We start from the raw sequence: 15204 nt of genomic DNA on the forward strand, positions 1-15204 counted from the left end.
TGAAAATAATAAATTTTAAAATATTATAATAAAAGGAATATCTTAAAATATTGTGTAGAAATTAAACTGAAATTTTATTTATTTTATCTTTAACAAAATAATTAATGTGGTTTTAGTTTCTCGTTAGGAAATAGAAAGAGGTGTAATTAAAGAATAAAACTATATCATTTTATTAAATGCTAGAACTAACAATGAATAAAATAAAATAAAAAATATTTTCAATAACTAAAGATGGACGACATTAAGTCTAAGTTCATTCATACTTGGAGTTGGACGGTTCCAACATCCTTTGTTTACTCAAAAAACAGAGACACACAGAGAAATGGTTCCCTGGAACTCATTTCCATTAGAAGTGATCTACCAAGTATTGGGATGGTTAGCTTTCCTTTCATGGTCAGTTGCTGGCTATCCACAACTCATCTTGAATTTTCGTAGAAAAAGGTTGTTTTTTTTCATGTTCTATACTCATTTCTGTTTCTGTTTTTCATTTGCGGTGGATTCTAAAGTATTTTTGGTTGGTTTGGTAATCTAAATCTAACTCAGTGTTGTGGGATTAAGCTTGGATTATGAGATTCTGAACTTAACCAAGCACTTCTCATATCTGATATACAATGCTTCCCTCTTCTTTGTCCCTGCTGTTCAGAAGCAGTATTTTGAGAAGTATGGTCATGGCCAGGTATGTTATTTTCAACCAAGAGTTTAACTTTGATGAGATGGTGAATAAGTTTATACTATTACTATTTAATGATATAGTTTCATTATGCTAACAAGTTAATCCTAGAGTCACTGTAAAAAAAAAAAAAAAAAAAATATGCCATAAGCTAATCAGAAATCATTTCAGATGACAGATATGACCGAATTTTACTGGTGTAAAAAATTATTTTATGTTCTCAATCAATAAAAAATATCACATGTATAACTTTTAAAATAAACAATCAATGTTTTTTATCCGTTTTGTATCATATCATGTGTTATAGGACTTTGGATTTGTAAAAGAAATGAAAAACTTTAATCCTCTCTTTTCTTTGGTAGTTAGATTAGATTTTAACACAAATTAGCCTGTAAAGACTTTAAGAATTTCATTGGCAGGCATTGTGGCACTTAAACTTGCAGGAAGTATCTAATTGCCAATAAATATGTCTCTTAACCAAAATCATTAGATATTCACATTATCTAACTTTGCTTTATAATCTCTTGTTGCTGCAGATGATTCCTGTAGCTGCTAACGATGTTGCATTCTCCACTCATTCAGTCATAGTACATCTAATTATATTGTCCCAAATTGCAATGTTTGAAGTAAGTGTTATCAACAGTTCTTCACAAGAGATTATATTTACCTCACATGACCATATTGTTTAGCAGCTCTTGTTATTCAAAGATAGTAAATGATCTTTGATTTGCAGCGTGGAAGTCAGAAGTTCTCCAAGTATGCCATTGCAATAGTTGTTGTGGTGTGGTTTAGTGCTGCTATTTGTTTTTTCATAGCATTGCCTAGCCAATCTTGGCTTTGGCTAATCTCCATCTTCAAGTAAGCTCACTATTCCTTGTCAAATCTTTTTTACCTATCCACAAGGATTTGAGTGTTAAATAAGCTCTTTAGAGTATTTGTTTAAAGGTCTAATGATACAGAATTACAGATAAATAAAGAGCATCAATACATTCATTCTCAAGGAGTTTGATATTTCATATACTTCTTTGTGTTAGGAAATCTCTTATCACCTGCCTTAACTCTTGGGGTGAAGTTTATATATCTGTTAGACAACTTCACTTAGTGTTAATTGGTTTAAAGCTGAAATCTAACATGAAATCAGAGCCTATAGCCCATCTTATTCTCGCATATTCTAGTAGGCTCCCCTATTCTGGTAGGCATCCTGCCTCAATTCTTGGGGTGCAACTTATATATCTATTGGACAACTTCACTTAATGTGAATCGATTTGAAGCTGAAATCTAACAGTTTGGACATCATTTTTGTCTAATTCTGTTTTCAGTATGTGATTATTCAGCTTTTTCACTTTTTATGATTCACATTAGATGTATGAGTGTTGGGGTAAGCAAGATGACACCGGACTTAGAAAACTTAATTAATGGTCAAGCTCAAAGCCTCAAACTAGGCTTAAAGAGACTTTGCAGAACTATGAAGTTGAGGCTAGGGTTAACTATTATGCAGTCTCTTCACATATCTTTGACCAAGGATATCACTTAAAAGATGGGAAGCATACATTTCAATGTCTTGGTTCAGCCTTATTATGTCTAGTGTCTTTCTCTATGAATCACATATCATTGAGGTTTCTAACTTGTTCCAAAGGGTTAAGTTTGGGTTCCTTTTGGAAAAAAAAATCAGTCATTTCAATGTATTAGAGGGCAAAACATCAACCTGTTCAAGGACCTTTGAATGGAATGTTTATATTCTTCTGTCACTTCTTATTTCTTTATTTTAATATACTTATTTTTTATAAGAAAATATTTTAATATAATTGTTAAACTATAGGGTTCTTTTTTGCTGTGCTATGATTTGATTTCCTTCTAATAGTTTGTGAAAATTAATAATACTGCAGCATAATTCAAGTAGTTATGACCCTCATCAAATATTTTCCCCAGGTCAGAATGCCTTACCCTCCTCCATACTATGTTCTGTATGAAGCATAATTGACCTGATTTCTGGTTTTGCAATGAGTTTCCAAACACGCATATGATCTTGGAATTTGGCTGTTTTTTCTTACTTCACAATTTCATACTTCTGTTTCTTTGGTAAATAGGTTGACAAATTTAATTGGTGTTTTACATGTACTCATTAACTTCTACAAACTTTGAAGTTTAACAGGAAAACACTGACAAACAAAAATAACAAGAAAAACGATGTTTATTTAATTAGACATCAATATTTAGTTACTGAGTTATGGTTACTTTGTTGTGAAATCTAGGCATTCATGAACTTCTTGAGAAAGAGTACAGATGGATTTAGCATTGGCACTATTCTTCTTGATTTTTCTGGAGGGATCTTTAACTATTCACAAATGGTTGTGCAGTCCATAGATCAAGGTTTGTGATTTTTACAAGTAATTATGAATTAGACCCTGCCATCAGATTTTATCCTTGAATGTGTATAATTAATTTCAACTTTATTTAAATCTAGGTTCCTGGGTGAACTTCTATGGAAACATTGGGAAAGTGCTTATATCCTTGGTATGTAATCCTCTGCTACTCCATATACTTCTTTGAAAACGATTGATGTCTTGCTCTGAATCATGCATCAAGTATTACATGCCAATTCTTTTTTTATTATTATTATGAAACTCAATTCTGTTGTATGATAAAACTAAGGGTAAAATTCCTTAAAAAAACAAAAAACAAAGGATAAAATATAATTTTGGTTTTTTTTATAATCATTTGACGTTTTTAGCCACCAATAATGTTGAGTATGAATACATTACAGTATGTTTTGCGATGGGAGGGACTAAATGTACCTGCTTTTCAAAATTTGAGGACCAAAGTAGTCGATTTGAAAGAATGGGACTTAAACCCAAATTTTCTGAAATTATAGTAACCAAACACATATTTTAGTCTAAAATAAAAACTCATTGAACATATTATACTTCAAGAAGTACGCACTGAAGTAGGTCTCATACGAAAATTGACACAATGATAGCAATAATTAGTTTCTTTTTGGACTTGGAATATTATGAAGAAGGTACATGAGTTATGTAGAAAAGGGAAAAATGCCATTAACGCTTCTGAAACATTATGGCTTTACCTAGCTTACTAATATTGATAGATGAATTCTGATTTTTTTTGAAAAAAAATAAACACCCTTGCAGGTAACCATATTCTATGATTCTATTTTAATGTGCCAACATTATGTACTATACCCTGAGAACAAGAAAGGGCTAACTTCTAAAAATTCCGAAGAAATCAAGCAGCCACTAATCAGTGCAAGTCCAATAGATCAACAAATCAAAGGTTCACTTAAATCTTCACATCAGTCTCCGGCAGAATTATGAGGTGTATATAACTTGGATCATGTGGCGTGCAGATCCATGTAAAAAATAGTCATCAAAAATGGTTTTAATTGGATCTCAATGATTAATTCTTTAAAAAAATGTAATGTGCAATATCAAATATACCATGTCCTTAAATCACGCACTATAAATGTATCAATGGATGGCAATTTAGCAGCCTCGTCGTTACCACAACTATGTAAAATCGTAAATTAAGCAAGAATGTATAGTTTTAATTAAAAAGAATATTGTTTGTTTGATAAAATTTGTGGGAGTGACTATTTTATTGTTTATTGTCATTTCTTTTGAAATCTTTATCTTCATCTTCTTAAAATACACCCTTAATTGCACTCCTATACCCTAAATTTCTAATTAATACTTATACAAATTATATTGAATCTAGAAAATAGATTTTCAAGGATGCAAGGAAACAATGAAATTTTGCTTGTGTTCATGGGTTGGTCCATTTGGCTATGTAATCAGTGGCAGACCTACATGTTATACCCCTCACTTCGTGGAAACATAATGATATTATTTTTAGTGGTGTTAACTTTTTGTCCCCTCTAATTCTATAATTTGACCATTGCCTTTAATTTTTTTAATTTTCATCAATTTTTGTCTTTTATTGACTAGTTTCTTACTTTCTTTAATACGTTTTTTCCTTTTATGCTTATTTAGTTGGATATTTTATTATGCTTTACAGAACAAAATATATTTTTGGTCTCCTTAAAAAAAGTTGTTCGATTTTAGTTTTTTTAATTTTCTTGTCTATTTTTTGTCTCGTAAATTTGAAATATACCACTTTTGTTCCTTAAAATAGTTAAGATAATACTTTATAGAGGAAGAGAAATACTTTAGATGATATTTTGAGTACCAAAAGTGTTATAAAATATTATTATTTTCTCTTCATACATTAACTATTTAAGGATCATTTTAGAAAAATATTATAATTACTAGCAAATTTAATACTAATAATTAAACTAATTTTCTTGATAGCTGGGAATTATTTATAAACATCTTACATTTAAGAACAGAAGGAGTACTCCATTCGTCTCAAATATAAAAAATGATTCAAGTAATAAAATTAGTTAATCACATTTAATTGCATCAATCTCAATTTAAAATTATTTTTCCAACTTATTTTTTTACTAGAACTTGGTATAAAAAATAAAAGAGTCATTGAAACAAAAAGGCTAAAATATAGGAATAGTCCCTTATCTTAATTTTTTGTTCCAAATTGATCCTCTAACTTTTAAAAATTCTAAAACGATCATTTCACTTATTTAATTCATTACAAGTTATTCATTTCAAAAAATTGATCATTTTCAATTTTTTAGCACGATTTTGAATCTTTTTATGTATTTAAGACGTGAAACTTATTTCATTAGATTCACCTACATGAAAATTACAAGAATCAACTAATGTTCAAAACAAAAAAGGCCGTAAATATAGTAAAATATTGCATGAAAAATAAGTCTTATGAATCATAAGAAAAGAATGCAACATTAGATTTTTAGGTTTTCGGTTGATCACTACACTCACTTTTCATGCATTTTCACCATATTTATGTCTCTTTTTGGTCCAAACATTAGCTGATTTTTATAGTTTTCATGTGAATGAATCTAATAAGACAAATTCCAAATCTTGAATCAATAAAAAAAATGGTTCAAAATCATGTTCAAAAATTGAAAATTATCAATTTTTTGAAAGGACTAATTTGCCTTGAATTAAATAAGGGGAGCATTTTAGAACTTTTAAAAATTAAGGGACTAATTCATAACCAAAAAATAAGTTAAGGAGTCATTTGTATATTTTAGTTGCAAACAAAAATCTCAATATTTTAGATATAGTAACATTAAATAAGGTCAAATTATTGAGATTGGTTTATATTTGATACCAAAATAAAAGTTTTTTTTCTTATATTAATTTGAGATCATAAGAGTGTTGCAAAACAATTCAAATTTGTAATTTTAAATCTCTAGGGTATTGTTTAGATTTAAAAAGGATATTGTCTTATTCATAGGATGTTGTTTAGAATTAAATATATATTCTGTAAATTAGATATTTATTTCATCTTTTAAGATTATGATGTTAGGTCTATATATAGAGGTTCTTAAGACCAGAATAATTACTTAGTCTGAAAAGGGGTTCACCATCCTAAGTGAGGGACGGGAATCATGTGGAGGGAAGATTTGTAAGTTTGTTTATATTGTCACAAAAACTGGAGGAGATCCTGGACGTAAGGATGAGAGCCTGAATCATGTTACGAAAAATTTGAGATCACTAAATAAATGGTATGGATGTAGGGACGAGGGTCTGAACTATGTTAAGCAAATTTGTGATCTTTTTCTCTTTTGTTTATGATATCGTCTAGCTCTTGTTCTTGGTTGGGTGATTTTTTAGTAATAAAGATATGAGTGTGTTTTTCCCCCACAATGGTATCAGAGTTGAATGATCGATCGTGCGACCTGTAAAAAGAGAAGAGTATTGAAGAAGTTTGAGGAAGCTGATGGTGGATCTGTGTGAGGTCCTTGTGTCAAGAGTCTACTTGGTGAAACATACCAGATTTTGTGCAAAGTGGAAGCACATGACGAGCATCTAAGATTGAAAATGAAATAAAAAAATTTAATTGAGGGAAAGATTGTAGGGAAACAATTCAAATTTGTAATTTCAAATCTCTAGGATATTGTTTAAATTTAAAAAAGATATTGTCTTCTTTCTAGGATGTTGTTTAGAATTTAAGATATACTATGTAAATTAGATATTTGTTTCCTCTTTTAAGATTATGATGTTTTAAATCCATATAAATAGGTTCTCAAGATAATAAGGATTACTTAGTTTGAAAACGGGATCACCATCCTAAGTGAGAGAAGGAGGTCATGTGGATGAAAGGTTTATAAGTTTGTCCCAAAAACTTGTTATGAGGAGATCATGGATGTAAGGATAAGGGTCCAAATCACGTTAAGTAAATTCAAAGCCGTAGATGTAGGGATGAAGGAATGAGGGCCCGAATCCCATTAAAAAATTTATGCTCTTTTTCTATTTCGTCTATGGTGTTATCTTTGTTCTTAGTTGTGTAATTTTTTAGTAATAGAAATATGAATATGTTTTTCCCCGGTTGGAAGTATTATATATTTACATGTAATGTATTAAATGATTCCCACACATTCAATAATCTTCAATGGGCTAAATGATCATTTTAGTCTTTTATATTTTTTGTTGGCATAATTTAGTTCTTTATTTTTTAAAACTTCATTTTATCTTTTATCTTATTTATGTTGTTCAAAATAATCTTTTATCTTTTAAAATGTTAATTTTTATCCTTTATCTTATTTAAAATGTTTAAAATGATCATTCAACTATTAAAATATATTCAAAATAATATGTATCTGAATATTATTGAAAGATTAGTGGAATATATTTAAATAGTTGAAAGTCTATTTTAAACCTTTCAAATAAAATAACTATCAAAGTGAACTTTTAAAAGATAAATAATCATTTTAAACCTTTTAAATGAGATAAAGGAATCAAAGTAAACTTTAAAAAAATGATCATTGGGGGTGCTCGAGGGTTGGTTCGGACCGGTTTTGGTCAAATTTAAGACTTAACTCAATCAAATTTAATTGGTTTGATTCAGTTTGGTTTTTATAATTTTTTTTGAAACCAAACCAATTCATGAACGGTTTGGTTCGGTTTGAACCAATAGATTACTCATTTAAATTTGATTTTTTATTTTGTTTAGAACTATTATTTTATATCATGATTCATCCAAATATCTAATACAATTAATACAGTATTATCATATGTCTGAAAGTAGTAAGATTGATTCATTTAATATCATCAACATAATATTCAAAAATAGACTAATACAAATTAAAACAAAATATCTTTCAACGAGATTTATGATAATAGTCCGAATCACAATTATTTCCTACAAACTAATCTCTTGCAATAAGCTTTGCAAGCAACCAGATTTGTTACAACCAGAATTATTGCAACCAGATTTGTTGAAACAAATGAACAAAATATGATCCATTAATATTATAAACATGGTAGAAAAAATAAATATGAGATTCTGAGATTAAGCTTGGATTATGAGATTCTGAACTTCACCAAGCAGTGGTCATATCTGATATACAATGCTTCCCTCTTCTTTAGTCCTGCAATTCAGAAGCAGTATTTTGAGAAGTATGGTTATGGACAGGTAAGTATGTTCTTTTCAACTAAGAAATAGAATTTAGTTTTGAATTTTGATGCAATGGTGCATAAGTTTATATTATCAAGTGTTTAATGGCTATATATTGTGAGTGTAAATACTTTTTACTTCCTTAACTTATAAAATTGTTTTACACTATCAACTATCTATCAGTACATAACCTATTCTTTTCATTATTTAATGATATAGTATGATCGTGAGAACAAGTTAAGTAAAAGTACACTACTTATATTCTAAACTAATCAGAATCTCAGGTGTATAACTGAGTTTTATGTGTAAAACATTTATACTTTGAACTAATAATGCTAATATAAAAATTGTTAATATAAGAATCAACAAAATCATCAACTAACTGATAATTACAATTGTCGCCTGATAATTTATAAACTAACTGATAAAAATCAAGAAATTTATCTACTTAACTGATAATTACTTCTATAACATACCATGTGTTAGGACTTTGCATTGGGGAAAAAATCGATAACTTAACTCTTCTCACTAGATTCTTAGCAAGACTTAAACACAAAAATAGATTCTTAACACCCTAGCCTTGGTCAACTGATAAAGACATACTCTAAGAATTTCTATGGCAAGCAATGTGGGACTTGAATTTTTCAAATGGCTAGCAAAATAATACAACACGAGTCACCAATGTACTGCCAACAAATATCAAAATCAACTTTGTCTTTGTGCAAAATCATTAGATATTCACGTTATCTAGTTTAGCTTTATGATCTCTTGTTATTATTGCATTGCAGATGATTCCTGTAGCCGCTAATGATGTTGCTTTCTCCATTCATTCAGTCATATTAAATTTAATTATACTGTCCCAAATTTCAATGTTTGAAGTAAGTTTTATCAAAAGTTTTTCATAAGAGTTATATTTGCCTATCATGACCGTAATTTTCAGATCTTGGTCTTGCTAATTCAAAGTCAGTAAATGATCTGCTTGTTTGCAGCGAGGAAATCAGAAGTTCTCCAACTATGCCATTGCAATAGTTGTTGTAGTGTGGTTTAGTGTTGCTGTTTGTTTTTTCATAGCATTGCATAGCCAATCTTGGCTTTGGCTAATCTCCATCTTCAAGTAAGTTTCACTCTTCTTATGACTTCAATTTTTTGACCTATCAACAAGGATTTGAATATTAAATAAGCTCTTCAGAGTATTTGCTTAAAGTTCTAATGATACAGATAAATAAAGGGCATCAATATATTCATTCTCAAGCAGTTTCATATTGCATATACTTGTTTAGACATCATTTTGTCTAATTCTGTTTTCAGTACGTCCGTATGTGATTAGAAAACTTAATTGATTACTTTCTATGATTCACATTGAATGTATATATGACTGTTGGGGTAAGCAGGATGCCACTGAACTTAGAAAACTTGACTTATGGTAAAGAGCAAACTGACATTTCTAACAAAACTAACAAATTAACATTTGCTGATAATAAAAAATAAAAAAAGGCTTAAAGAAACTTTGCAGAACTATGAGGTTGAGGCTATGGTTAAACATTATGCAGTCTCTTCACATATCTATGACCAGTGAATTCTCAGATGAATTGGTTTGTGGAGAAATGCAAGTAACACCAATAGATTATGGCCATACATCATAGAGTTCAAAGTAGAGGAGAAGGGTGCCATAGAAGATCATTTTGATTTGATTGAATAAAAGATGCAATCACAGTACCTAAGTGCTATATTTATAAAGCTAATTCCTAATAAAATAATTTTTCTCTTAACACTAATATTTCTAATTCGATATTCTTAACACAGTGATATCACTTTAATCTTTGTAAGTATACATTTTAATGTCTTGGTTCAGCCTTATCTCTATAGTGTCTTTCTCTATGAATCGCATGTCATTGAGGTTTCCTAACTTATTCCAAAGGGATGAGATGGTATTGTAAATTGAGTTTAGTATAATGTTTTCAGTTATTTCAGTGTATTACAGTGCAAAACATCAACCTCTTCAAGGACCTTTGAATGGAATATTGATATTCTTCTGTCTCCTCTCATTTCTATATTTTAATATAATTGTTAATATTATAGAGTTCTTTTTTTTGCTGTTCTATGATTTAATTTCCATCTAATAATGTGTGGTAAACAATTATACTGCAGCACAATTCAAGCAGTTATGATCCTCATCAAATATTTTCCGCAGGTCAGAATGCTTTACCCTCCTCCATATTATGTTCTGCATGTAGCATGTTTGGTACGGTGTCCTAGACATGCTTTTTCACGTTTACTCGTAAGCAAGTAGTTATAGCTTACAGATTTTGTAGCATAATCGACGTGATTTCTGGTTTTGTAATGACTTTCCACACAATTTTAGTGGTATTTTCTTATTTCACAATTTCATACTTTTGCTTCATCAGTAATAGCTGGCTTAATTACTGCTTTTAGACTCTAAATTTGGGGAATATGTTTTTAGACTCATAATTACTGTTTTTTGACAAATTGTTCTTTTTAGTCCTCGCATAATCAATTGGCACTTTATTTTAGTTTTCATAAATTGATTTTTATTTTTTAGTCATTTTTATTTTTTAGCCGTGAGTAGTCGTTAGAATTTACAGTTTAAAATCGTCACAAAATGTTAAAAATTAACATCAAAAAGTCAATTTATTAAGTGAAAGACTAAAAAAAGTAATTTGTTAAATTCAGACTAAAAAAGTAATTAAATCGTGATAGATTAACAAATTTTATTGGTGTTTTCCATGTCCTCGTAAACTTCTACGGTCTTTGGAGTTTAAAAGAAAAACACTGACAAACAAAATTAACAAGAAAAATTATATTTATTTGATTAGAAATCAATATTTAGTTACTGAGTTATTGCTACTTTGTTGTGAAATCTAGGCATTCATGAACTTTTTGAGAAAGAGCACAGATGGATTTAGCATTGGCTCTGTTCTCCTTGATTTTTCTGGAGGGGTCTTTAATTATTCACAAATGCTTGTGCAGTCCAAAGATCAAGGTTTGTGAAGTAATTATGAGTTAGAATCTGCCATCAGATTTTATCCTTGATTTCAACTTTAATGATGAATTTCAACTTAATTATCTAAATCTAGGTTCCTGGTGAACTTCTATGGAAACATTGGGAAAGTTTTTATATCCTTGGTATGTAATCCCTCTCTCCTTAATTATTATATTTTTTCATAAATTTATTTTTTATAAGATTTTTTTAAAATTTTTAGATGTATTAATTATTTTTTTTCTGTATATCCTTATTTAATTCGTCACTCTCTAAACATAAGCAATTTGTAGATGGATAAATAAGAATAAGATAATTTTAAAATAATAATATAAATAATTAGCATATTTAATTTAATTGACTAAATTAATTATTATTCCTGTAAATTAATTGAAATCATATGAAAGAGATTTGTTACATGAGCTATGTAGTAAACCGTAAAGCCGTTAACGTTTGTGAATTTCTTTTTATGACTATACCTAGCTCACTAAATTTAATAAATGAATTCTGATTTGTTTCCTTTTTTTTTTGGAAAAACTAAAACCATTGCAGGTATCCATATTCTATGATTCTATTTTAATGTGTCAACATTATGTAATGTACCCTGACAACAAGAAAGGGCTTACTTCTAAAAATTCCGAAGAAATCAACCGACCACTAGTCTGTGAAAGTCCAATAGATCAACAAACCAAAGGTTCGGTTAAATGTTCATATCAGTCTCCTGCAGAAGTATAAGGAACATATAACTTGGGTCACGTAGTGTACAAACTCTTGTGTATAGAAAAATATTTTTTAGGATAGGTCAAATATCCTTCAACTAATTATAATATGTTGAAGAATTAGTACTTATTTTCAATTAAGAGATACATTGAATTAAGAGAAAAAAAATGTAATGTACAACACCCATATACCATTTCTTTAAATCACGCATTATAAATGTATCAAAATTCAAAGGATGATAATTTAGCTGCCTCGCCATTACCACATCTACGTAAATTGTGTAAAAAAATTACATATCAGTGAGAGTAACTATTTTATTGCTTATTGCCACTTCATTTCTACTCTTTATATCTTTATCTTTTTAAAACACCCTTTATTAAAATGGTTTCGTTATAGACTTATAGTCTATTGCCACTCCTATACACTAAATTTCTAACTAATAGTTATGCAAATTAATATAAAAATGTAAAAATTAGAATCAATTTAATTTATGCATTTTATATTTTTTAGATAAAAATAAGATTCGCTTATTTTATTTTATATATAATTATGATTCTTTCTTACTAGTTATTTAACATTTAATGTATTAAATGTAGCTTTTAATATAAGGAGTAATATTTTTTATGCAAAAATCAAACATTTTTAAATCAAGTTAACGTAAACTTTTATTTTAATACGTGCAATGCATATAATAAATGTTTATTTTAATAAATACTTTTGAACATATAAATTATATTATAGTTAAAACTTATAATAAATAATTATTTTTCAAGATATAAATTATTTTTTATATTTTGATAAACAATTTATATTATGATGCAATGTTATTTTCAACTATTAATATTTTTAAAAATTATTGAAATTCAATTTAGAAAAGAAAATGATAGATCAAGATATAAGAAATTAAGAAAAATATTTAAAAATGTTCTTGTTAAAAAAATCTTAAAAAAGCTTTCATTAAAAAATAATTCTTAAAATATTTTCATTCAATATAATTATAGTAATCCGTATAGAGAAGATAATCTTTTAGTTTGAAGATGTTTTTTCTGTATTAGTTTAATGAAAATTGATAATGTGCTAAAGATGTAGATATTTCATGCTTAAATTTAAACATTTAATTCATCATTAGTAACCGGTTTTTTTATGGTTTAACTATTACAAGGGTCTCCAAAGGGAAGGGAAAAGGCTTAAATATATTTTTTTATATTTATAATATAATGTATTTTGATTTTACTATTCAAATTTGACTTTTTTTTATTTTAGTATCTAAATTTTTTTATAATTGATTTTTGTATCTTCCGTAAGTTAGAATTCATTGAGCAATCATATGACAGACTAATATAGTGTTACACCATCGGTTAAATAATGATATGATAGACTATCAAATTGTCACATCATCACTTAATAGATCTCTGACTGACGACAAGTACTAAAATAAAACAAAAAAATTCTAGATTGTAAAATAATTAAAGTTTAGATAGAAAAATCAAAATGAATCATATTACAGCCACATGTATGAAAACATATTTAAGTCAAGGCTAAAATACATTTTTAGTCTTTTATGTTTTAGATCATGTTTAGTTTAGTCTTTTATGTTTTAAAAAGATCAATTTGTACTTCATATTTTTAAAGTGATTCAAAATTATCACTCCGAAATAATGATTTTTTATTTATTTTTGGACATAATTTTGAACCATTTTTTTTAACTAATTTGAGATGTAAAACTTATCCTATTAGTTTCAATTACATGAAAATTATGAAATTCAACTAATGTTCAAAAGGCAATATATAAAGTCAACCCAACAAAGAGACAAAAAAATTGAAAAGTCCAGTATTAAATTCTTTTTCAGTTACTTGTGAAACCCACACACACAGCGTGATGAGAGGAATTCCACTAACTACACGAGGAGAGGAGTGTGAGTGCACCAGAATTAAGGATTTAGCCATTAGGTTTGCCTGTTTAGGGGTTTTTGTTTTGCTAAAACACCTCATGTTTGCTAAACCACACCTCATTTTTTTAATAGAGATTAAAATATCCTTGGGACCCGAGGATAAATCCCATTTAACCCATGGATTATACGAGATGGGCTAAAAAGTCTATTTTTAAAATAAGTGAATCTAATAAGATAAGTTACATAGTTTTTAATAAGATAAGTTACATAGTTTTCAAGTAAGTGAATCATGTTTCACTCAATTTTTATCATGTTTGGTCCTTTTTTTATTCAAACATTATTTATATTTCATAATTTTTAAGTAAGTGAATTTAATGAGATAAGTTTAACATCTTGAACTAGTCAAAAAGCATTCAAAATCGCCTCCCAAAATGAAAAAAAAAATCATTGTTTTAGAAGGATCATTTTAATTCACTTTAAAAAACATAAAGGACTAAATTAAACTTTTTGAAACACAGAATCACATTGGATATAATCCAAAACATAAAGGACTAAAAGTATATTTAAAACAATTTTTATTAGATTCTTAAACTTTTTTTTGTTTCAATTGAATCCCTGAACATATATTTATTTTTAATCAGGTCCTTCCATAAACATGTATTAATTTTTTAATTAAGTCCAACAAGGACTCAATTGAAAAAAAAAATAGTTCAGAGATCTATTTAAAAATGACAAATACTTAAGAGACCTAATTAAAAAAATGTCACCCTCTACTAGCCAAGATCTTATCAGCATGTGCTAAACTCATTATTCTTAGATTCTTCAACCAATATCGAACTTACAATGGTGAGAATACTAGCATGTAGAGAATCACAGTTTTTTTGTTAATTATGTTCTTGAACTATTTGTTATTTTTAAATAGGTTCATAAATCTTTTTCTATTTCAATTAAGTTTTTAAAATTATATTAGATTAAAAAATAAATGCAAAATTAAGGATCAAATCAAAACAAAAAAATAGAGATCTAATTAAAAAATTATTGAAGTTAAGGAATCCGTAGAATAATTTTTTTTTTATTTGAAAAGAACAAGGATTTTTTTTTCTTAAAATTTCTAAAAATTTAAGATTTAAATATCAAATAAAAAATTGGTTATTTTAGTTTGCAAATTTAAATATCAAATTTCTAAAAATTTAAGATTTAAATACCAAATGTAATGGAGTTTAATGACTATACATCAATTATTATGTAAAATAGTTTTACAACTATTAGTCAATCTTAAAATATTATTTATATAATTTTTAAGATATTTATTATAAAAAATCAATAAATTTATTAGTTGACGATTACATGACTACATAAAACTGTTACATGATCTTACCCTTTTTTCTCAATGTATTGAGTTAGCCTAAACA

General features: G+C 27.8%; 2 protein-coding genes across 3 annotated transcripts; both read left to right on the forward strand.

The window, feature by feature from the left end:
* The first annotated feature begins 252 nt into the window (after positions 1-252).
* On the forward strand, positions 253-4242 carry LOC114398008 (cystinosin homolog). 2 transcript variants are annotated; one of them, XM_028360113.1, is made up of 8 exons: positions 253-441; positions 544-676; positions 1207-1296; positions 1404-1528; positions 2557-2599; positions 2923-3040; positions 3135-3184; positions 3817-4242. In XM_028360113.1, the coding sequence occupies exons 1-8, from the start codon at positions 323-325 to the stop codon at positions 3997-3999; spliced, it is 861 nt and encodes a 286-aa protein (XP_028215914.1). In that variant the 5' UTR covers positions 253-322; the 3' UTR covers positions 4000-4242. The 2 variants fall into 2 exon arrangements, with proteins under 2 accessions (XP_028215914.1, XP_028215915.1); XM_028360114.1 differs by having other exon boundaries at positions 253-393.
* Positions 4243-7543: 3301 nt separating this feature from the next.
* LOC114398582 (cystinosin homolog) lies at positions 7544-12142 on the forward strand. Its single transcript, XM_028360762.1, has 8 exons — positions 7544-7566; positions 8053-8200; positions 8971-9060; positions 9172-9296; positions 10331-10373; positions 11066-11183; positions 11278-11326; positions 11733-12142. The coding sequence occupies exons 1-7, from the start codon at positions 7544-7546 to the stop codon at positions 11286-11288; spliced, it is 558 nt and encodes a 185-aa protein (XP_028216563.1). The 3' UTR covers positions 11289-11326; positions 11733-12142.
* The last annotated feature ends 3062 nt before the right edge of the window (positions 12143-15204 follow it).

The sequence above is a fragment of the Glycine soja genome, chromosome 19 (genome assembly GCF_004193775.1).
Source record: "Glycine soja cultivar W05 chromosome 19, ASM419377v2, whole genome shotgun sequence".
Lineage (NCBI taxonomy): Eukaryota > Viridiplantae > Streptophyta > Magnoliopsida > Fabales > Fabaceae > Glycine > Glycine soja.